Raw genomic sequence first — 23,066 nt, forward strand, 5'->3', positions numbered from 1 at the left:
ATTATAATAAACTGCTAGTTTTTGTAGGGCTTTCTTTTTTTGTAAATAGCTTTACAGTATATAGAGCTTATTAGATGCCATTTCTATTCAGAAGATTTCTGCAACAAATTGATGGGTATCTTGTGTGCAGGTTTATTAGGAATCTCATGTGGATATGTTCTGCACTGTCTTAAATGCTAGCTACTGAGTACTACAGTTAAAAGGTTTCATGAATAAATGCCTATTCAATTCAAGAATTTTCATTAAAAATGTAGGTACTTTATGTTCAAGTACCTTCTCTTTTTCTTTTCTTTCAGGTTTTCTATGGAGAGGAATAGGAAGAGTAAGAGAAAACCAACCACTCACCCAGAGCTGGCTTTTTGAGTTTTCAGAATAAGGAGCTTTTGGTAAAGTTGTTCTCTGCACTGAGAACATCTAAATACATACATTTAAAATCAAACTTTTAAAAAGCATTTTCCTGTATTTTTCTCTGGAGGGGCGGGAGGGGAGAAGTATCTGGAAAAACACCACAATGTGTCCCCACATGCAAAGTAGAAAGGTGAGTGCTAGGTGCTCTGTAGGTGCTCAGTGGAATGTGTACTGAAGTTATTTACGTTAACTAAGCATCACTGAGCTGCACTCCAACTAGGTGAATAGTTATACTTGCTAAAGAGGGAAAAATGTGACAAATGCACACAAGCTTCATTGCAACCACAGCAAAAAAACAATTGGCAGCTTTCATTTTATTCCTCCTTTTTTAAAAGTAAGAATGAAACATTAGTGTGTGTGTGTACATATGTGCACATCCCTAAAAACTATCTTCTGCTTCATCTTCAGCAAAATCCCTAGGATTACTTTGCTTCCTTCCTGCACCCCTTCCTGAACTACCTGTTCCAGATGTATGAACTTTAAAGAGTACATCTTGCTACTTTTCAACTTCAAATAAAATTAAAATGACCAAGAAAACTACTGTCATCCTGGGCTAAACAATTTTAAATAGGCTGGTTATCAGCAAAGAGAGAAGCTGAAAGCACATTTTAGTTACTTTTCCTAAGATGAGCAAGTCATTAGGTATGGTTTAATACACAGGAACAAGTGAACATACTATGCAAATGCTACGGGTATAGGAGGGAGGGAATGAACAAGGTCAGTAATTGAAGCTTGTTCATGTAAGTTTGAAAATAGTTTGTAAGCAAGGCTTCTTTTGTAAAACTTCCTGCTAGGCAAAATAGGCTGCAACCTTTTTTTCCCATAGTGGCATTGTTCCTAGACTAATGGAAAGTTCTATCGATCTGGATAGGAGCATATTATTATTAACCGGATGCAGAACTTCTTTTAACTCATGACACAGTTTGCTTCCTAAATAACCACATTATTTTCCTGTAACAAAAACAAAGTGCTATGTACCAAGGAAATTCCTATACAGAATAGTATAATGAACTTAAAGAACTGTAATTGTGTGTCAGAGCTTTCATCTCTTGTGCCCCAAAGGTCCAAGACAATTTTAACTGCACCACTTACATCTACAGTAATAGATTACTTTGAACACCTGCTTGCACACAGATTAGCAATGGCTCGAAAAGTTTGCCTTGGCTTAATAAAAACATTAACAGTCTGTGTTGGTATTTCTTCAGCAATACTGGGGAAGAAAAATAGAATGTAAAAACAACTTGGCTAGAAATCAATGTATGCTGGAACCATTTCCTGGAATGGGAAAGAAAACAAAACAAAAGTGGAGGACAGATTTGGTGTATATGAGGCTTTAAAAATACCATAAGTAGATACAGGGGATGATCACTTCACAGACATAACACAAACTATTTTTCTGTTGCTTTTACATTAGCTATCGCTTCAGTTACGTTCACAGGATATAACTAAAAGCTGTTCACTTTTTGAAGCAGTAACTAAACTACTCCCTTGACCACATAGCTCTTGATTGTCCTGGCAGGTCAACGATACAACAAAATTCCTAAAACTGGTAATTTTATGCAAATTGAGTATACCAACAGTCATGGAAATGCTAGATTAGCATATTCTTGTGACCACATCAGAATGAAATATACCCATGTTGAATCAGATGGCGTCCTTCAAATGACAGCTTTTAACAAATAAACAACAACCATGTGCTTCTGAATTACCATAGTAATTTTTTAACACTACCCACTATTGTTAGGACAATAACATACAACTTCTGTTGTAGTAATTTAATTCATCAATGTAGTTTTTGATTACAGATTTGTATTTTCTATGGCGCTGTGTATAAAATCACTAATAGCAAGGAGTCTAAGTCAGGATAATTGTACAAGCTGCTTTTCTGCAGAAAACCATCATAGTAAAAAAGTAATCAACTTGCACACATAAATGGCTTAAAAAGTGAAAAGGGAGGAGAGCTGGAATTGTAAGGTGCATTCATCACTAACTGGTGGGATGAGTTCTTAGCCCAAGATTATTTAAGATTTGTATCAGTGAACTCAAAAAAAAAAAAAAAAAAAAAAAGAAAAAGAAATCATCACTGAATAAAGGTCACATAAAATTGAAGACCAGTGAATGACATGACTGAGAACTGAATGCTGAGTGAGATGCATGGCTTGCATTACAGGGTATTTAGAAAAAAGAGAAAGGAATATAGAGAAAGAAGAAAGAAACGACACATGCGTTTTTTTTTTAAATTTCCTAGAGAACATGCATATTAAATAAACATTTCAAAACAAAGGTTTCAGAAGTTCAGTGCACAGCAGACCCCCACATACTCCATGTTATAGGCTTGGGATGCACAGGGGGGGCATTTAAGGAGCCAAAGCCCTTAATCTCTGACATTTCACGTTTTGCTTCAGAGCTATACACTATGCTTCAGTCACAGATCATAGAGAAATCAGATGTTTCAGCATGGCCAGCCATACACAAAGGTATATATTTAAGAACAAAAATTGGATTGGGAACACTCATCTTACAAATCAGTTACCTTTCTGTCTGGCTCCTTGAACTGTATGTCCTGTTCTGGCATACATACTTTAGGAAGGATGTTGGAAAATTAGAGGAATTGAAAGAATTATGAGAATGATGAAGGGATATGAAAACACTCTCTGATGACAAACCCAGGATGCTCAATCTATTTCCTTTAAGCAAGAGAAGGTTAGAAAGGGTTTTGATTACAACTTGTAAATTCCTACATTGGGAGATAAAAATTTGGCAACAAAAGGCTTTTTAATCCTAGAGAATAAAGGTACAGTTATATATCTAAGGGTGGGATATAGAAACCATGTAAATGCAGGCTAATGGGTGAAAAAATTGTAACAGAAAGAGCAACTAGGCACTGGACCAACCTAATAAGCATGGTGGAGTATTCTCTAGTATTGGGATCTTAGTACAAAAGATTGAGGCACTGCCAAGAAGAAAGCCTAAAATTCAACTACAGCTACATGGGCAGGAGCTGTAGTTCAAGCAGAGAAAGTCCACCAGCTTGTAGGATGAAGCCCAGGGAGTGACAATATTCCTTCTTCACCTTAAATTCTAGTATGATGAAAATATCTGGTTCTTAAACAAAGAAACAAATCAAAACAACCTAACTTCTTTCATCAACTATTAGTGCAGTTTTTGGAGTTCTCACCCTTTCCAGTTTATAGGAATTTCATTGTCTCAAAGTGAAATTTTGACTCATGATAAATGACATTAATAAAAAACAGAATAATAGAGAAGTTTAACAGGTGAAAGTAAGTTAGGCCTCTCCATCAGTTATGCTAGCAAAACCAAACAAACAACAACAAAGAAGAAACACAGTTGCATTGGTTTGCCTTGTATGGCTCACTGGGTTAATGCGTATGGATATAGATTAATATTTTACTATCAACAGCAAGATGATAAAAGTAGTGCCTAAGAAAGCATTCTTCTTGCACTGAATCACGTTCATTCAAAGGCTCCCATCTGCAGATAAACCAAAGTCTTTGTTGGAACTTGGTAGCTGATGCTGAACTTATTTTGTAATAGGAAAGCCACCTTTCAGTGATCTTAAGATAGAATTTTAAAATTAAGAATTAAACATTTGTTTCTTTCTCCTATTTGTTATCTATAGCTGCATAAAATTGTAATGTAGCCAGATATGAGCTCTTTGTGATTTGTCTGTATTTCTCTCCTCTTTATCTGCTCATTGCACTGCGTATGTAATATTTCAAGCAAAGTTCTCCCCCATTGATACAAATACCCATGTTCTCCAGCGTGGGCTCCTTAAACTCTCACAGTTCTCAGCTCATCTGTGCTAATCAGCAGTTCTCTCCATATTTATCTTCCATTCTTTTCATCATCATTAGTAACAGAAATTCTGCCAACCAAATTTTTGCAGTGCATTCAGCAAACCCTTCTGTGTTTGCTTATTTCAGACCAGAGTGTAAGCAGGCTTTGTTGTATGGCAACGACATGTAGCCCCACCTGCAAACTACATTAGGGTTTCCCAAATCAGTCTGCTCACATGCCACCACCTTAAAAAGGGAGCTGTATTGTACTGCACAGTGGCAGCCGGGTGGTTTCCAGATACTGGACCAGCTGTGCTCCACTCTAGAGGGTTGTGAATGCTTTGTGCAAGGCTGTTTCCCATTTCCCTGGGCACAAATCAAGGGACCAAGCTTCCTCTTTCCATTTATTTCCTGCACATCACTTCAAAACAGCCTGCAGATCAATACTGATTTGTATTCTGAAGAAAAAATAACATGTCTTTATTTGTATAAATAAATTAACTCCTACTTGGCTTATCGAAAGATGCTGAAGATTAATGGCATTATGAAGATGTCGTTTAACAGTAATAGTGCATGAAGTGATTATCAGATACTGGTGGAATTTGTGATGCCAACAGTTAAGGTGTGTTTTGTGGATGGGTAACAAAGGCACATGAAAAATGCTAATTCTAGGTTTTTGTTCCTTGCTAACTTTCACACCAGATTTTCAAAGAATTTTCAAAGTAATGTATAATGGAAGTAACTGAGGAAGAACAAAGATGGAACCTTTAAAAAAACCCTTTTCTCAGTGCAGAAACACAGTTTAAGGAATTTAAGGTATACTAATAAAGGAATGCTATACGGAAGAAAGTGATGGAATGCGTTAATTCAAGGGAAAGGATAAGTCTCTCCCAATACATGAAAAGTGTTTCAAATTTACTATACCTTTCCTTACAGAGATTAGAGAGTAGAAAGTCCTTTGTTACACAAATTAATTCTCCATTTTCTTCTCTAAATATTTGACTTCAAGGTCTCTTGGACTGACTGAATTCCTGCCAGTAAAGACTGCAGACATTAGGAGGACACAGTCTTAAAACACTTGCAAACTCCTTTTCTTCATGTATTAGGGAAACACTACATATCACTCTGCCTGTGCAAATGGAAATCTCCCCACTACTGCATTCCCAACCTATAAAAAGAGTGTAAAACTGAAGCTGGGGATAATAGAGTAAGAAAAAATTCTCATCCCTGTACTTAGATTGTTACAAATGAAAAAGAAAGGGAATAGCATTTATTGCATCTAGGGAGCTGATTTAATTAAAGCACACCACAAGCGCTTACTTTTAAAACATATATGACATCTTCTCTGAAATTTATCAGACTTCACTATACACTGTAGCACCAAAGGGAATTTTGGAAGCCAGTGGACCAAGCATTCAAATGGTGTAAAAGGTTGTAAAAGCTCCATTAGTTTCAATTATCCTACACCAATTTATAATGCGATAATCCATAGCAATGTTTTACAACAGGAAACTGAGTTACCTGCCTCCTATGGACTCAGCAGAGCTCCACCTGCCATGATCACTCATTTTTCACAGAAGAGTTCCTGACAAGTCCACACTGCTATCTCCCTTAGACACTGGCAGTTTAAATTACATTCTCTTTGTCTGGATATGAAGATAACTACAATTAATTTTATTGTTTTTCTGTACAGTTATTGTGTGCATATTCTTCTATGATGGCATCTTTTATTCAGGTCTAAAATACAAATACCTGCTATGAGGAGAACATGGTATGATATCTTAAATATGTTGCAACCTTCTAACTCCCTTTTCTTGACACTTTTAAAAACTACTAAGCTACTGGCATTTTCCTTTTACGTCCTATTCAGCAGAACCTCTTCCCTCAAACTTACTTGAGTTATTGAGTGCTATATGTTAAAAACAGCTATACATATTAAGGCCCCCCTCATCTTAAAGGAAAAACAAACAAAAACCTCCCACAAGTTTTCTGGCCACAATTAGGCCTTTGAAGGTTGTAATGTAGAAATGGATCTGCAGTACAGGGGCTGTCTAATGAGACCTGGCATATGCAACTGCAATGAAACACATGTTGGAATAGAGGTTTCCGGCCAGTCACACTGCTGCTTCTGTTTCCAAGAGAAGCAAAAAGGCAGGACAAGATACCACACTCCGTTTCAAACACAACACCCACTCAGTCACATGATTTAAAGCACGGTTACAGGTGTCCATCCCATATTTGTAATATCAAAGAAAGAATTCTAAAAGACTTCTTCCGGATACAGTTATTGTCAGAACAATAGGAATCAATGCAATAGCAGCAATCAAAAAGGCTTCAGCAGCACTACGAAAACAAGACAGTCTCTCACTACAAGTACAGAACAATGACTTTTGTTAATCTTATTTTTACTCACGTGATACAAAGTGGTTTCTGGTCCAGGTGTACCCATGACTTCTTGTCTCAATGAATCCATTTGTAAGCTAGGCAACAACGAGTAATGGCTTGGACTATTACTCTTGTCTCCCTTCTTTTTGGATTTTTTCCCAGTATCCTTTTTGCTATTCCTTTGAAACATGTAGTCTTCCTGACCTATTTTCTCATTGCTCATATAGCGAAGTAATGAATTTTCTATTGAAAGAAAACACAATAATGCAGAAGAGCATCGTGAATTGTTAAATGGAGGATAATCTCCCTTCTAAAATACATACTATTCCTGCATCTGCTAAGATCTAAGATTTTAAGTCTTCATGGCTATCTCATTAACAAAACCTATTTGCCTCTTTGGTCTGGATATAATACGAAAACAACGAATCTTTTGGTAGGGAAAAGATTGAAGACACTTGCAGTTTTGTGGTTTCTCTGATAATAAGAAGAACAGAACATAAAAGAAGCCCCACAACTACAAATGCTGTCTTGATTGATAATTTTCAAAAAATAAATGACAGCACAACTTATGATCATATTTGAAACCTTTTTCTTTTTTTAAGCAAGATCCTAAATAAATGCAAATGACTGGGATGCCATACATTCACAAGTAATTTGCTTTCAACATTCACCTGAGCTTGTTCTCTTTATCATCCATGCTTTCTCTGAATACTCTTCCAGCATCTACCAATTTGTAGCCATGGGATATCCTGAGCCAGATGCAGTGTTTGTGAATTTAGAAAATCTCAACATATTTGTCTTTCATGAACTTGTCAAATCTTTGCTTGTATTCATGTAAACTTTAGCACCCACAACCTCCTGTGGCAAGGGGATCCTTAGCCTAAACCCACACTGCATGAGGAGCCAGCTCTTTTTATTTTTAACCAGCACCTGACAGGGGCATTTGATGCCTCACAGTTTTTGTACTGGAAAAGGAAGCAACCAGCCTATCCACTTGTTTCAGTCTACACAAGCTTTTCTAAACCTTTAGCATATGTTTTCCAAACAAATGAAGTCCAGCCTACCTAATCATTCCCCGTATGGAAGCCATTCCACACATACGATCATCTCTGCTGGCCTTCCCGGAACCTTTTCCAGTTCTACTACATTTTTTTTAAGAGCTGGAGAGATCAGAACCACACACATACCCAATATGTGTAATAAGTTATAGAGCAGTATATTGTATTCTTTTCCTAATGATTCATAACAGTGTTTACTTTTTTTAGTCCTTACTAAGCACTGAACTGATGCTTTCACGTTTTGATGTTTTGTAAGATCTTATTGCTGAGTGATTCTGGCCAGCTCAGAGGTTATAATTTCACATGTGAAGTTACATAGCTGAGCTTCCCAAACCAGAACTTTGAAGAACTCACCCTGGACTATTTTGAGCTGAACCCAGTGCTGCTCTAGAATGCTTTTCACCCAAAAAGAATTTATGAAGACAGAGAAACTTAACATATATTTCTCCTTTAAGCATAACAATATATAACAATAATAACAATACATTATGAAAGTTTAGTCAGTTTCAAAAAGAACTGTATAATGCAGTTCAATCGATGAAATGCCAATATCATTAAAGTTAAACCAAACCACAGGGATTTGAAGCTGTGATTTCCTCTCCCCTGGTTGTGCCACTTTTTCAACCCTAACATAAGCTGTGAGAAAGATTAAGCGCATATATAACGGAAGAAGCCAAAACAGGTTCACAGAAATATATATATAAGCAAGGAGCAAAATGAGGGCTTGAAACATACATTATCATGGCTTAAAGGGTGATAAAAACCATAACATCATGTACAAGATGTACGTCCAAATCACTTACCTCTCCTACTATCTCTTTTTATTTTATTGGGGTCTTCATAATCCCCCACCCAGTTATATTCTACTGGCATAGAAATAGGCCTTAATTTCCCTGGAAACAGAGGAAAAAATGAGATCATGCACCATTTTACATGGCAATGTTAAACTAACATTCTTTAAAAGAAAGAACAAATTACATGCTAATGTGCTTATTCTAGAGGGTTGCTTATGAAATAGGTTCCAGCACAGCCTCTGAACAAGAGGTTAAAACAGGAGTTTTATTTTCTTTCACAGGACAAAAAGCAGCTAGGTATTTCATAGATTTTTTTTTTTAAGTTTAGGAAATAAATCCAGTGCCTACTAAATCACCAACACATGGAAGTTTGAGATTGAGCTTTCTCCAGGTGTATGAAGATTACAGATTAGTTTTCACTGAGCAATATCTGTTTATTATTCTGCAAGACCCTGGTACACACATGGAGAGAACTGTTAGGAAGCATAAAGGAGGAATTGTTTCTAACAGAAACATGTCCACGTCACTAAAGTACCTTCACAAATAGCATCTTTGCCGGTGGGCTTAAAAGATCCATCAGTGACTGAATGAGAAAGGAAATGGAAAACCTCTATGTGTAATTTCTTTTTGTAGCATTTCATCCACAGAAAAACACAGTATTTTAGTACTGGAAAATTCACTTTGATCTCAGAAGACAAAGAAACAGAAAGGCTGAAGAGTATTAAATTTTTACAGTTTTAATTTGGAAGCTGCTGAAGTGATTTTTAAAAATGCTGTGAACTATGATTTCTGCTTAAAAATTTCACAAATACAGATGGAAATTCAGTGAAAATATGGTATGCAACTTAGTACAGCTACTTACAGAGATCTGAAATTTTTAGCCAAGTTCAACAGTGTATTGAAACAAAAAATAGAGTAACGTGGCACTAGGCAGACTGAAAACAAAATGTTTTCAGAAACAAGGCCAGCCTTTGCTCTTTTTTAAATCAGTCCACTAGTCGCAATGCATAAAAGTGGGAAAATAATTTGTTTCCAAGCTTAGCAGAGCGCAAATTAAAAACTTCAGAAGTCTTTTTAAAAGTATTTTATTAAAAAATCTCCTCAATAAAGATGATCAGTCCTATTCATTCCACATTTTTGATGGTAAATCCATGATATGCTGGAAAAAAAGACATTTGGTTATACTGAATACAAATATTCAGATGTGTCTATCTACCCATTTAAATATGGCACCAACTGAAGTGCATCAGTACCATGCATACTGTATAACAGGAAAAGGTTATATTGACTTTTTAAAAAAAGAAAAAGATATCTTAGTGATCTCAGAAAAAAAGTATGAGATAAGTTCCATACAGACTACAGGTCAATTCACAAATACATCATTACTCAGAAAATATACTTTACATATTTAACTTTTTATTTATCATTTATTTAACTATTTATGAGCACAGGTATAAGTCTGATTGAAGTCAGTGAGATTTAAAGCATATAGTTAAGAAGTCATTGCCTAAGGAGGGATGTAGTAGGCTCATGTATATTTTAACAGAAGTAACTCTCAGTGGTTACTTTTTTTAGAAATACAACTTTCTTTTCTATGTGACACTTAATTTGCAATATATCATACAAAGCACTTGCATGCGTAAAAAGATCCACAAGCTATAAAATCAAGTAAAGCCTGATTACTATCAAAGGCTACAGCAATAACAAATATTCTGCAAAATCCCTGGCTGTTTGAAGTGCGTACTTTTTATATTTGGCAGTAAAACTAGAATGACCAAATTCACTCCTTCCGTTGAAGTCAAGTTTCATTTGCCTGCCACCTCTGCTAATCTCCTTGTTGTCCCACATGGATCCACTAAATCTGTTTTCCCTGGTGACTACACTCAGGAAAACGTTCTTTGGTTATGAACAAAACCTCGCAGAGGCCAATTAGCAACAATTACGCAACAGCTGGAAGCCAGTAAGTGCATGGGAGAGAAATCTCTTTGTTAACATTGTCAAAAAACGTCAATAGATTCCCAAAGAGCAATTACGGAGGGCCCTGCTAACCTCCTATGAAGGAAGACTGAGAAGCATTAAAAAAAAAATAACGCCACCACATAATTAATGAGTACATGTTGAAAACAATTAATTTCCTAGCCCCTTTAACACTGTTTGACCTTCTTTAATAGGTCGCCATAAAATAGAAGACTGTGATTGTCATATTCCAGATTTCTGTGAAATCTTAAGGTCCTGCCTAGCCACAAATCTTATGCTAACAAATGCCACGTGGGAAAGTTTATAAAATATATAGGCTGAAATGGTAATATTCTTAGAAAATAAACTTAACTGAAAACAGTCTCTATGGTGTGAATTCATTAAAAAAGAAGTGAGATTAAAAGTGAAAAGCTGTATAATAAATGTGTTAAATAATGACTGTTTCTCAGTACAATCTTTGATCTATGTATTCATAACTCTTTCTGTTAATGAAAAAAGGATAAAAAAGCTACCTGCTAGCAAAATAATGGATTCAGCAATCCTTGAACACAAAATGTGCCCTTCTTCACTCTAGACCACTAAGATTAAAATTTAAAGTTTGGAGCAGAGAGTACCTCTGCTAATGGAACTGACTGCATCCACCAACTGTAACTGTTGAAATGGAAGAGCAATTAAATCGATATATCAACTTTGAACACTTAGTAGTTATTTCATACAATATATGTAGGGTTAGAAAACACCTGAAAATGCTTCAGAATCGAAGGGATACTGAAAATTTTGCAGCAGGACTGTGTGGCTCTGTAAAACAGGTACATTTTATGAAAATATATCCTTTGACATTCTGTAACTACATCTCTCAGAGTCCTGAGGATACATTTTGCAGCTCAGGCTCAATTCATATCAACATACCCAGGTGATTTTGGAGCTTTGCTGCGCTATGTATCAAATCTGTGCTTCCTCATAAATTATGTCTGTCTTCTCAAAGCAGTATGAAGTCACAATTACTACAGTTACTCCAACATACAGCTTGCACTCAGTTTAGTAATTAAAATAACACAGAAGGTGGGGTAAAAACATTCAGGAATGTGCTCAGCTAATATTGTAGTAATAAAAATATCTTTTTTCAAGGCAACCTCTTCCTCTATATCATAGTTATGCTCAGGGAATTCTGCTTATTTTTTATGTCAAAACCTGAAGACACTCCCCAAAACATTTCTGCATTCCTTGCTCTGCCACAGAAACCTAGGAAGGATGCATTAAGGTGAAGGGATAAAATGAAATGAGATTCCCTCTTCATTTTCTTCTATATTCTAACAGCTCTACAATTGTACAATTTTGTATTTGGCAACAGAAAAGCAATTCTCCAAGGCCAAAGCTGAAACAAGTTACAATACCAGCTAAGGGAAGAGTTCCAATAGCTTGAAAGGGAAAATAACTCGGAACATCAAGGTCGGAGGACTCAAACTCTTGCCAGAATTTGTTTCAAAATTCTCACCCTGTCTAGGTCAAAATTCAAGACATGGAAATACCAGCATGAATACATGTTTGTGTTTACATGCATAATTCTTTCTTGGACAATATATATAATCTCAAAAGAGAGGGACTGCTATATATAGGAAGTTACAGGAGGTTAATACAATATTACGAAAAAAGTGCATCATCAGTCATTACTTCATTTCTAGGACTAGAGAAAAATTAAAGAGTTTTAAAGGGTACTGCAGCATGAAAGCAGTGTGTCATCACTTGGTAAATCTCAACTGCTTTTGATCTTTAGAATGATTATACCGGGGTAAATTTTTCTAATATAGCATATTCTAAACCTATGCAATGATCACCCTCATACTGGGAGCACACTTCCATCCTGTATTTTTAGTATAAATACATTGGTTTCTGCCAGTTTTTCTGACAAAATGGTATTGCAGCATAAGCTAGAAAATGAAGTTGATAAAATTATGAAAAAAGTTTTTGTCTAGAACTCACAGTCAGACAGATCATCAATACAAAACTGGACTCCCTATTATCATAAGTAATCCATTTTTTTCATGTGCAGAATAAGCTCTTAGGTTGAGATCAGACTAAAATAAAACTGAATTCTCAGCAAAATCCATAGTCACTGAGAATATTTTTATGCTAAATTACAAAAGCAAAGGCATGAAAAAAACTTAGATCAAAATAAGGAAAGGGGGATGAATCTTATCAGATCGATGCCATACCATATGTTGGTGTGCTCTCTCTCCTCCCAGGGCCACTTGCTCTTCCTTTCTCATATTCATAGCAGTATAAAACTGCATCTTCTTCAACCACATTAAAGCGCTTCCGATATTCCTGGTCAAGAAATGAATTTGGAGATTCGGATCCTGTGTGAACTGGCTTGCCCACTATATGTCTGCCGACATCATCACACGGAAGATTTCCCTTTTCATCCCTTTAGTAAACAAGAGAGGTCTTTAATACACTCGGACAAGGCATTTACAATTTTTTACTGTTAATATTTCAATAAATATGGGAAAATGTCCATATCTCATCTAAGCAGGAAATAGGTGCCATCGACCAATGCCGGGATCACACATCACATATGCACGCAGACGCGTGTGTATGCCGGTTATCCCACACTTCTCTGCTTATTCACTTCCATTACAGACCATATCTATCTTACTGGTTCCATGTGAAAGGAATCATACAAATAAAGCTGATGTGTACAGTGACTCTTTTTCTCTTCCTTTTGGAAGCTCCCTACCATTTTGTGTTTTAGGACAAGGTGACAATGTTGACCTTATACTTTTATACTATATACTACATTTTTAAATGCGTCAGATAGTTTTAAGACTCGGCAACACAGCAAAGATGGGAAAATCCAATCTGTTTCCATACAAACTAACCTCAGAACAAGGAAAACCAAGGGCCCGGTGGCGTACAGACACTTGACATAGTCTTGGACAAGAAAACTCAGGCCTGGAAGTCATACAGGTATAACCACGCAGTATCAAAAAGTGGGTGTAGCACGCGCAAACTCAGTTTGTGTGGAGAATCCCGAGTAGATCGCTTTTTTTGTCCCCCTTCTCTTTTGGAAAATGCAAACTACGCAAGAGCATCAAACCGGAGCGAGCTGGCCAGGGACAGAGCCTATCCTTGCCCTGGGGGAAGCAGAGCCATGCGCGCCATGGTGGGGCCTTGCCTGGGGGCGGCTGCAAAAAACCCTCTGCAGGCAGTAATTTCTGGGCAGCAGAGCTCCCGGGAGGTTGCCGAGGGAGTAGTTAGGGCCCCGTGCCCCCACAGCGAGCGTCTGCCCCTCTGGCTGCCCCACACATGCACCCCAAGCGGGCCAGCGCCCTGCGGCGTGCTCCCCTCATCCGCGAAGGCGTCTTGTCTCAGCCGGAGCTGCCCTCAGGGGCCACGCCAACATGAGCGGAGGCCCTTCGCCGGCGCGTCCGTTGGGGCTCCTGCTCAGCAGACTGGCTGGAGGACTAATTTACGTCCGGCGCTTCAAAATGCCTGGCGCCCAGAAACGGTCCGAGCAGGGAGCTTCGGCATGCCCCTTCCCCGCGGCACCCATGGGCACCACCAGCCACCGCGGCAGCAAGGCCGCAGGGCTTCAAGCGTCAAACCCTTTCCCCATCCCAGGAACAAAAGGACGGCTTTGCGGTTTTCTTCCTCACAACACCAACAACAGAGAAGCAGATGCTGAGCAGTTTGATAATGCCCCAAATAAAGACTTGCTTAGATACAGTTAATCACAGATCGAAAAAAAGGGAAAAAAAACACCTGATGAAGTGCCAAAACGGATCATGTGGGAACACTGTACGCTCTGTGACAGGTCTGTGAAATGAACTGTAGCCCATCAGGATTAAGCTGACAAAAGAAGGTTCAAAAGTACATAGCTTAATCTCTCCGTAAGACTGCAGATTGTACTAACAAGTGATACAACATTTAATCAGAATTGGTGCAACCTATTGCATTACTATCAAGATTTAAGAAGTGTTCTTAATATATAATCAAAAAGCATTTTAAACTTCTCAGTTTCTACTGCAGAACTTGTTAAAAACAGCTGACCACCAAATATTCACTAAAAGTATTCTGTAAAAAGAAGATGCATTTCTTACTAACTAACGAAAATATCTTTGATCAGTACCAGTGCAAAGACACTACTTCTTTCAGGCTAGTGCAGTCTCAGTTTCAAGGGTGACAGGTTTTCACCAGGTAACTACTTCATTCAAAGAGAAACCTGAAGACTATGGGGTCTTTTCGTTTTGTGTTGTTTGCCAGAGTTTTTATCCTAATGGTTTCAGAATTAAATACTTGAATTTTTCTGTACATTTTCTGAAAACCATGTTCTTAAAATTGTGTTTACTTAGAGATAACAAAATATCCAGTTAGCAGATAGATGAAAGACGTATTTAATCCCCATGAACAACAATGTGCAATGACTGACAATGTTCTTATATAATCAGAAGAAAAAAACATAATCTAGTTAGTAAACTAGACTATATGTTGTTTGTCACCTTAAGACAGATACTAAGGTATTATTTTAGCAAGTCCAACAGTGCAAATGTTTCACACTCAAAATAAAATGACAATATAAAGGATTTTTCTTTTTCCCAGAAATAGAAAACAGACCAGGTAACAGATATGGCAGTGATAAGGAAAGAACACAGGGTTCAGTTCATGATTTCATAGAATGATTGTGACATCGTCTAAATCATGAAGTGGAAAGTCACTATTTTTCCCTGGAAGGTTTTCCATATATATCTCTGAAGAGTAAGAGTTTATCACAGAAACACGATTTCTCCTCCCCACTAGGCAGTTTAATTTGCCATACACCTCACTCCTGGATAACCCCCAGGGAAACCTTGTCAGCAGTGGGCCATACATCTTATTAATTGGCTAGAAGAGTTACTGATAAGTGAGTCTAAGAAAAACTCAAGCACAAGAAACTCAGGTACAAGAAAGGACATACTGCCCTTACAATCCTTCCAAAAAAAATAAGGAAAAGAAAGGAAAGGAAAGGAAAGGAAAGGAAAGGAAAGGAAAGGAAAGGAAAGGAAAGGAAAGGAAAGGAAAGGAAAGGAAAAAGACAAGAAAAGTGAAAAGAAAGGAAAAAAATTCAAAAATACATTAACTGTACATACAACATTCTGAATCTAGTAACACAGAAGAAACTTTCGAAATACTGCTTTCTCTTAAATACATCCCTATGCCTCTGTGTAGTTACTATTTTAACTTATGCCTTAAATCTCTCAGAATTTTTGGAGAGCAACATCTGTATATACCAGAAAATTTTAACGAATCATTTGAGGTCCTGTGAGGGTAGGGCTATGAATCTGCACAGAGAATCCGCTGCTCTTCTAACTCAGCCCAGGAATCTAGAGACTTGCAGGGAGAGAGAGGAAAATGCCTCTTTCATGTGGCACCTCAGAGAGGCAGTGCATTTATGGAACACAGGGTCACTGCAGATTATAGTACGGTGGCCACACTAAAAGTCATCCTGAAAATTGCTCTGATACTATCAAATCAAATATATCTAAAAAAGAAATCACTGTGGCTTAGCAAAATAGTGTTCTGACTGTCGAAACTGCAAATTTTCCTGCTTTTGTCCCTTGTTGTGTCATGGTTATTAGCCAAGGTGGCAGATATTAACTCTTTTCCTAGCTATGGATTCAGGGTTTCAGATATTTTTGCTCTTTGGAAATAGGATTAGACTTATAGGAGCCAGATTATCCTATAATTGAGAAAACAGGGTACAGCACCTTCCTTTGCAAAGGATACTGTTTGGCAGAGAAGCTACTGCTTCAGACCATTGTGAGTCTGATTCAGCATATCTACTCTAAATAACCAGTCCCCTTGCAAGATGAAGCATTACTGGCTTAATTCTGCAGCTCCAGGCAAGAATAGAATGCTTGGTTATTTTACAAGTACTTTTTGACCATAAATTGTACCTGAAATGATCTTTTTTACCTGGGAACATAAGGTTCTGTTGGAGGAGGGGGTATGTAGAGATCCTGCAGGGCAGAACTGTCTCTTTTTGTAGGTGTGCTGATCGTGCTGGTTGGTGTAGCAACACTGCTTGTAGGACTTCTAGGAATAAGAGGCTGGTGAGAGAGAGAGAGAGAGAGATAACCATGATTATCTGTATATTATCCATTTTTCTCTGAAAAAGGCTACAAAAAATCTATTGTTCAGAAAATTAAGGAAGAAGTTCAAATGCTTTGTGTATTTTTAAACTTGCCGAAAAAAACACTCATGCTAAGGAGATATTCACATGTACAAATGGACATGTATTGTGCTTATAGAATTGACTCCTCTGATTTTATCTTTCCTTTTCCTCTTTGCAAAGCAAGATTATTGCCAATGCCTATAAAAACAGTAATCAGAAGTGCCATTGGTGAAATCTTTATGAGTAAATAACATATAAAATCCAGTGAATTCCTTAATTAAACTAACAGTCTAGTGTTTACAGTAAAAAGTGCATAAGTGGGCATTAAATAGAATGTCATCTCCCCCCATCTGCTCTACTGCTTAAGAATTAACTGTAAAATCTCCGGTTTATATCTGCAGATGCTGTAAAATTTGATGCATCCTCAGAGCACATGTGCTACGAGACAGAACAAACTGCAGTCTGTTATTATTCTTCACTCCCCTGGGCACACTACTGACAAGTAACATTTACTCACAGGTGAATAAGTTGTACCTTCCCTGCAGAATAAACATGCATTCTAGCTACCATTCCAGTCCAAATGTGCTCCTTCCCCTTAATCACATATCTCTCTTCCCTGAATTAAGCACCACTTTTTCTTCCTCAACTTAATTACCTTGGCTAGCTAAATAATGACCAAACACTTTCAGAGTTTATTAACTCACTCTAGGGCTGGAAATCATAGCAAGATTTGCAAACTGTCTCTATACAGATGCGTATGCAGAAAAATAAAATAAGAAGCAAACCTGAATTGCTCTAGTCTGCCTAATAGTAAGCCTATGTTTCTTGGCTTGTCTTGGCTTGGCTAAACTTAAGCAGAAGAAAAAGAAAAATGGCAAAGAAGCAAGTACAACGATATCTTCATACACACTAAAATTAATCCAGTATTAAACATATGCCAAGTTTTGCTTTGAAAGAGTTCTTTCCCCTCCATCTTCTTGGAAACAAATCCCTTGAGGAAAAAAGTGGTGGGAATACAGTGTTCACCACACTTGGATTTTTCTGACACAAAAAACTGCTGAAGGACACATATTTAACATTGCATTTACGGCAGAGAAGCTCTGAACATAGACTACACAGACATGTAAAGAGATTCTTTTGCCAGCACTGTCAAGAATACTTTATGACAGACCAGCGGGGCATTCCTGTGCAGAATAATCAGTTCTCATTTTCTAGATATTAATCTTGACACTGTAGCAGTATACCAAGACTGCAGAGAGCTCCAAGAGTTCAACAGCAGGAACTTTTTGAAAAGTTGGCCTTTCATAAACTAGTGATGACAAATTCTAATGCTTACCAAGCAAAGCCCCCACCCCAAATCTTGCCTTACTTTCTCTCAATCTGCATTGTAAGAATAATACATGCCACCTAGGAAACCTGACAGTCTTTAACCAGTTACTGCCATGTTTTATTTGGTAACTTTAGGAATAGAACTCTGCTAGATTTTATCTCCAACATAATACATTAAAATATTTAAATTTTTTTGTTATAGCTTTGCAAGTATGTCTTCAAAACAATACCTATGTGGTCACACAATTTTTGTCTTTCTGCATGTTAGAAGTCTATATCCTGTAAACAATGACGCTGTTAAATTCTTTTCTTTCTCGCTGGAGTTAATGTGAGTACTGTGTAATTCAGACCAATGAAAGACAGTTGCTACTTGCAGGAAGAGGGGGAGAAAGACACACAGAGAAAACCAGACAGATAAAAGACTTTACAAGCACTAAAAACATGCGGAAGACTAAGGTCTGCAAAACTAAAACTGAAGTCTGTGGCAGAACCGAAAAAAACCACAACAAAAACCTCTAAGAAAACTCTTTTAGAGAAACAAAAATATTATCTGTGACACTGTAACCATAGATGCTCTTGAACCACTTAATAAAGCAACACTGATTATTTCCTTCTAATACCTTGCACTTTTATGACAAGCATACTTTGTGGCTTGGTGAGTAGCTTGTAAAATTAACTTTCCTTCTAAACCAAAATATTTTTTTCAACCTAGACCACATTTACACTTGTTAAGTCTAGGCTGCTGTTGTTCATGGCTCACAATGGCAGGAACAGTGAACAGAATATGAGCTGGGTAGATTTATTCACTCTCCTCCATTTTGAGGAGGAAGATATCTGTTTACCTGAATGAATGGGTATAAAAAGGGACAGAGGGCCCTAAGACCTAGACTCATGAAAATCTATAGGAGTTTAAGGTTTCCACCACATAAGGAAATTGGGGCTCAAGCAGACTTGTCATCTGGACTTAGGACAGGTTGGTGAGCCCCCAGTGGCCCTAACTGGCTGCTAGAAGGCTATGTTAAAGATTTTCCCTTGTGTTACAGCCTGGAATATCTAGGCTTAAACACTAAATGTTCATGAGATGGGCTTAATTTCTGGAAAATTACATTGCTGAAGTCTGAGAAATCTACTGGGTAACTTCGCCACAGAAAATGCATGAGTCCCTGATAACACACAGTCCAGATGAACAGGTTGGTTTGTGCTTCAGAACAGTTTGATCGGAGATTCTGGAAATCAATGAGGTTTAAATGTCTTTGAGAAACACACTGTTTTGGTTCATCTTTTGGCTAGGCAAGATGGTTAAAAAGGTGAGTGAAACATGAAAAAATAGTACTCAGTCTACCAGAGAAATATGCAAGTAATCCAGATAACTCAGAGCTCTGAAGGTAAAAGGTTTCCCTCAAACAATTTCTATGTTAGACAGTGGGTCTTTTCCATATCTGTGTCATACTGCCAAACTCAACTCTTTGGCTTATTTCCACAAAAACGGAAAGGCCAGGTGACTGGAAACTGAAGAAAAATAAATATATAAATAAAAATAGGCTGCTTTATTTATTTTTTTATATTTATCACCACTTTACCAGATAAGTCAGTGAGTTCTTTTAAAAGAATTGCTACACAGTAAAAGCATATAAATGGTTTCTCCTGTTACTAGTTCAACACTCTGAGAGCATTGCAATGACTAGCATCTTGTGCTGTAGGAGTTCAGCTCTCATTTTATAAGGAATTAAAGTCTTTTGGCCCTCCTGGCTAGAAGAAAGTTTTCAGAACATGACCTGTAAGTATGGTGTATCCACACTGCACTTTGCAGTGCAATTTAGAAACAGCTCAACTATTTCAATTTGAGTTGATTTGTGCACCTGCAAGTAAATCAGCTCATGTAGGCCTCCAGTTCAATGGTAGCCATTCAGAGGACCATATCATGTCATGCAGGCACACTGAACAGAGAAATTTGCAGTACTCCACTCAAGAATTAGATGCCTCTGAGATCAGTGCTACCACTCAGTTAATTCTCTTCCGAGGACTAGAACGTTTTCCTGTGGCAGTCCCTTTTGGTAGGCTGGCATGGGCAAGTCGGACTGCTGAAACAGCAATAAAACTAAGAAGTTTTTTGGCCTAAAGAGTACTTGACCCATGGGAATACCCTGATAAAGAAAGCTGAGAAGTTACATATTAAAACTGAGATAGCCTCAAAAAATGTCCTGAAGAAAGAAGACCTCCATCAGCGTGAACCCACAAAGACAAATGTAAGATCCATGTTTCAGTATATGTTGGAGAACTATTTCTCAAACATTTTGGATGCACCATCCTTCTTCAAGTTCAGTAGTCTTTATGGATCCTTTCCCAAATTGTCAAACACTTGGCCAGGGAACAGATAACAGTCTTTATTTATAGCAGCTCAGTTTCTTCAGTGCAGGAAAATAGGAAGTCCCTGTAAGTATGGATTGCTAGACAGTGTAGACACTTACTCCCCTTTCCTCCAGACACTGCTCTGTCTGCGGTCAGCTGTTCCCTGAGGGAGCGACCTCCCTCTTGCTACCACCAGGCATCGCTGCTTTTCCCACCCTCCATCCTGAAGGAACTGAGAGGCTGCCAACAGTAAGTCAGCGTAATTTTTTTCTTAAGTGTTTTTTCTCTCAACAATGAATGCAATTAATAATTAATATGTACCATCTAAAATTCTTTTTAATGTTTTTTAAAGCTCTTTGAACCTTCCAATAACTCCCTTGGAAGTTGCAACATAAAGTTTGAGAAACATTGCTCCATTAGAAGGCATACAACTTTTAAAAATATGAGCAAATCCAATACAAATTTTTAAGTGGTAATATCTTTTTACAGCAGTTTCATCAGTAAACAGATTTTAAGCTCAATATTTTTTTTAATACTGAATCCAGGTCATCACAACAGAATGTTTCCAATAAAATTAACTTTTTATCAGACCAGCCATGACATGAAGAGGTAATGAAATATTATAACTAATTCAGACTCTGCAGCAAAAACCCAGTCAGAATCCATTTTAACAGTGCTGTAAAGAATGCCCAGTTCCCATGTAGTTAAAAGACAACTAAGCCACTAAGCCAACCAAGACAACTGAAGAGGCAACAAATTAGTATTTTATTTAAATTTAATGATTAAAAAGTGTAAGATCATTAATTCTAATAATAAATGATGAAAACAGAATATAACATTGTCTATAGATAAATGAAGGAGGCAATATAGTCAAGTAGGAACAATAATAACAAATATTAATAATTAAAATTAACATTTTCTCTCAAACCAAGGATTCTGTTGATATTGCTGCTGCTGCTTCTTAGGAGTCTGAAAAGCTGAATATAGCAGAGTAGATATATGATGCACGTGTAATCTGCTTAAAAAACTACAAACACTAAGCTCCTGGCAATTCTTCACCATGACAATGAATAGTACAGTGAACTATTTTATATATACAGAAGCTGGCATCCAAATAAGCTTGATGAGGAGTGTGAGAGAGTGTGTAAGATGGGTCCAAAAATTTTGTCCAAGTCAACGCACGATGTCTGGCTGGCAGGCAGCTAGACCTGTCCCCGGACTCGCTGAGGTCAGTAAGAGCCTTTCCACTGCAATCAGCAGGGCTTAGGCCAAATTAGCTGAAGCATGATAACACGTTGATCTATTATTCTTTGAGTCTTTTCTGTATTTTAAAGAAACTGGATGACGAGTCTTCCACACTGTAATCAAAGTCCAATTTCTTTTAACTAATTAGCAAAGTATTTTCCAGAAAGCAAAGGAGGGCTAGTTTCTTGGTAACATGATGATAATGACTTACTTAAAATTTCATATCCTCTGAAAATTGTATTTATTGAACCTTCCACCCTTGTTCAAACAGTGCTTTGGAGAGCCTTCCTTTGAAATCTCCCCAAAATAACACAAAGTGGGAAGGAAAAATGAAACAGACAATCTAGATTAAGGAAGTTTATTTAAATTAGGTTCTGAACCACCAGCTCATTGTTTTGAGGACAGACAGAAGTGTGAATAGATCTAACAGAATTAATTAAATCACCCGTATGTCAAATAAAAAAAATAAAAAATTAAAGATGAAGCAACTTATCCAGTATGTTCACCAAGTTCAATAACTGTCAGATATACGAACACTGTAATCTGAAATATCATTCTAGGCTTTGCAGAATGGATCACAGTATCAGGGAAAGTAACTGAGAGCCAAATTTAGTAAGATTCCTCTTGCAGGCATAACATCTTAATATTTGTGGTAACAATGCCATATTAATGAATACCTTCAAATGCAAAAGCAACCACAAAACTCCCCAAGGCCATTGTTGCCTAATTCAAATTTTATAAAAGCAATAACAACAAACACAGGCTGAAAATCCCTTGACTTCACAAATTCTGACAAGATTCCAAAATGTATTAAGGGAGAACTCTGATAATCTACAAGAAGTTGGATATTGATGGATATTAAAACAGACAATCATCAAGTGACTGAAAACAAAACAAAAAAAATTTTTGCTTTAATCAGGACACAAGAGGAAAAATGGTTGTTTTTCCTTCTGTACTGATTGACCTTACAGCTGGAATTAATGAACTTGTAAATATAAGCTCATTATGTAATGGAGCATAGTACAGCCATGGCCTAATTGTAATATTTTCCTGTACATCAAGCCTTTGGATATCAGTTTTTGGACTGCTACAGAGGATGCACATTTATTTTTCTTCCTTTTTCCCCCTAACCTTTCAGATTTATTCTAAGGGTGAGAATAATTATGAAAAAAAATCAAAATATTCAATTTCTGCTAAAAGAAAAAAGTAAAACAAAGAATGAATCAATTACTATGTAGCCTGTACCTAACATGTAATTCATGGCAAGACTGTGATGGCGGGCAAACTTGCTTTAAGGAAACTGCCAAACATCCTAAACAGTATTTATGCCAATTAGTAACCAGTTAGTATCTGAGCAATCTAAAAGCCTTTGCCACATTCAGAGACTATGAACTTTTGGCTAGCACATGGCTAATCTCTGTCACTAAGAGCAGACAGCAAATGATTAAAAATTTCATTATCGGGACACATAATTTAATTAGTAGGATACCCTGTCAACTCACAAACCAGACTGATTGATATACTACTCTGAGTCACTTGTAGCGCTTGCATACTGCTGGAACTGGAGGACTCA

The 23,066-nt window shown here is 37.2% G+C and overlaps 1 protein-coding gene across 6 annotated transcripts in view; it reads right to left on the reverse strand.

Moving 5' to 3' along the window:
• The window catches only part of CNKSR2 (connector enhancer of kinase suppressor of Ras 2), a 223,382-nt gene that overhangs the window by 78,298 nt on the left and 122,018 nt on the right, over window positions 1-23,066 (reverse strand). For all 6 annotated transcript variants that reach the window (XM_026120684.2, XM_026120683.2, XM_026120682.2 and 3 more), the window contains 4 exons: window positions 16,372-16,505; window positions 12,633-12,844; window positions 8,452-8,541; window positions 6,619-6,833 (listed from right to left, as the gene is read on the reverse strand). In XM_026120684.2, the coding sequence (XP_025976469.2) occupies window positions 6,619-6,833; window positions 8,452-8,541; window positions 12,633-12,844; window positions 16,372-16,505 (651 nt within the window). The remainder of the gene's footprint in view (window positions 1-6,618; window positions 6,834-8,451; window positions 8,542-12,632; window positions 12,845-16,371; window positions 16,506-23,066) is intronic.

The sequence above is a fragment of the Dromaius novaehollandiae genome, chromosome 1, assembly GCF_036370855.1.
Source record: "Dromaius novaehollandiae isolate bDroNov1 chromosome 1, bDroNov1.hap1, whole genome shotgun sequence".
Lineage (NCBI taxonomy): Eukaryota > Metazoa > Chordata > Aves > Casuariiformes > Dromaiidae > Dromaius > Dromaius novaehollandiae.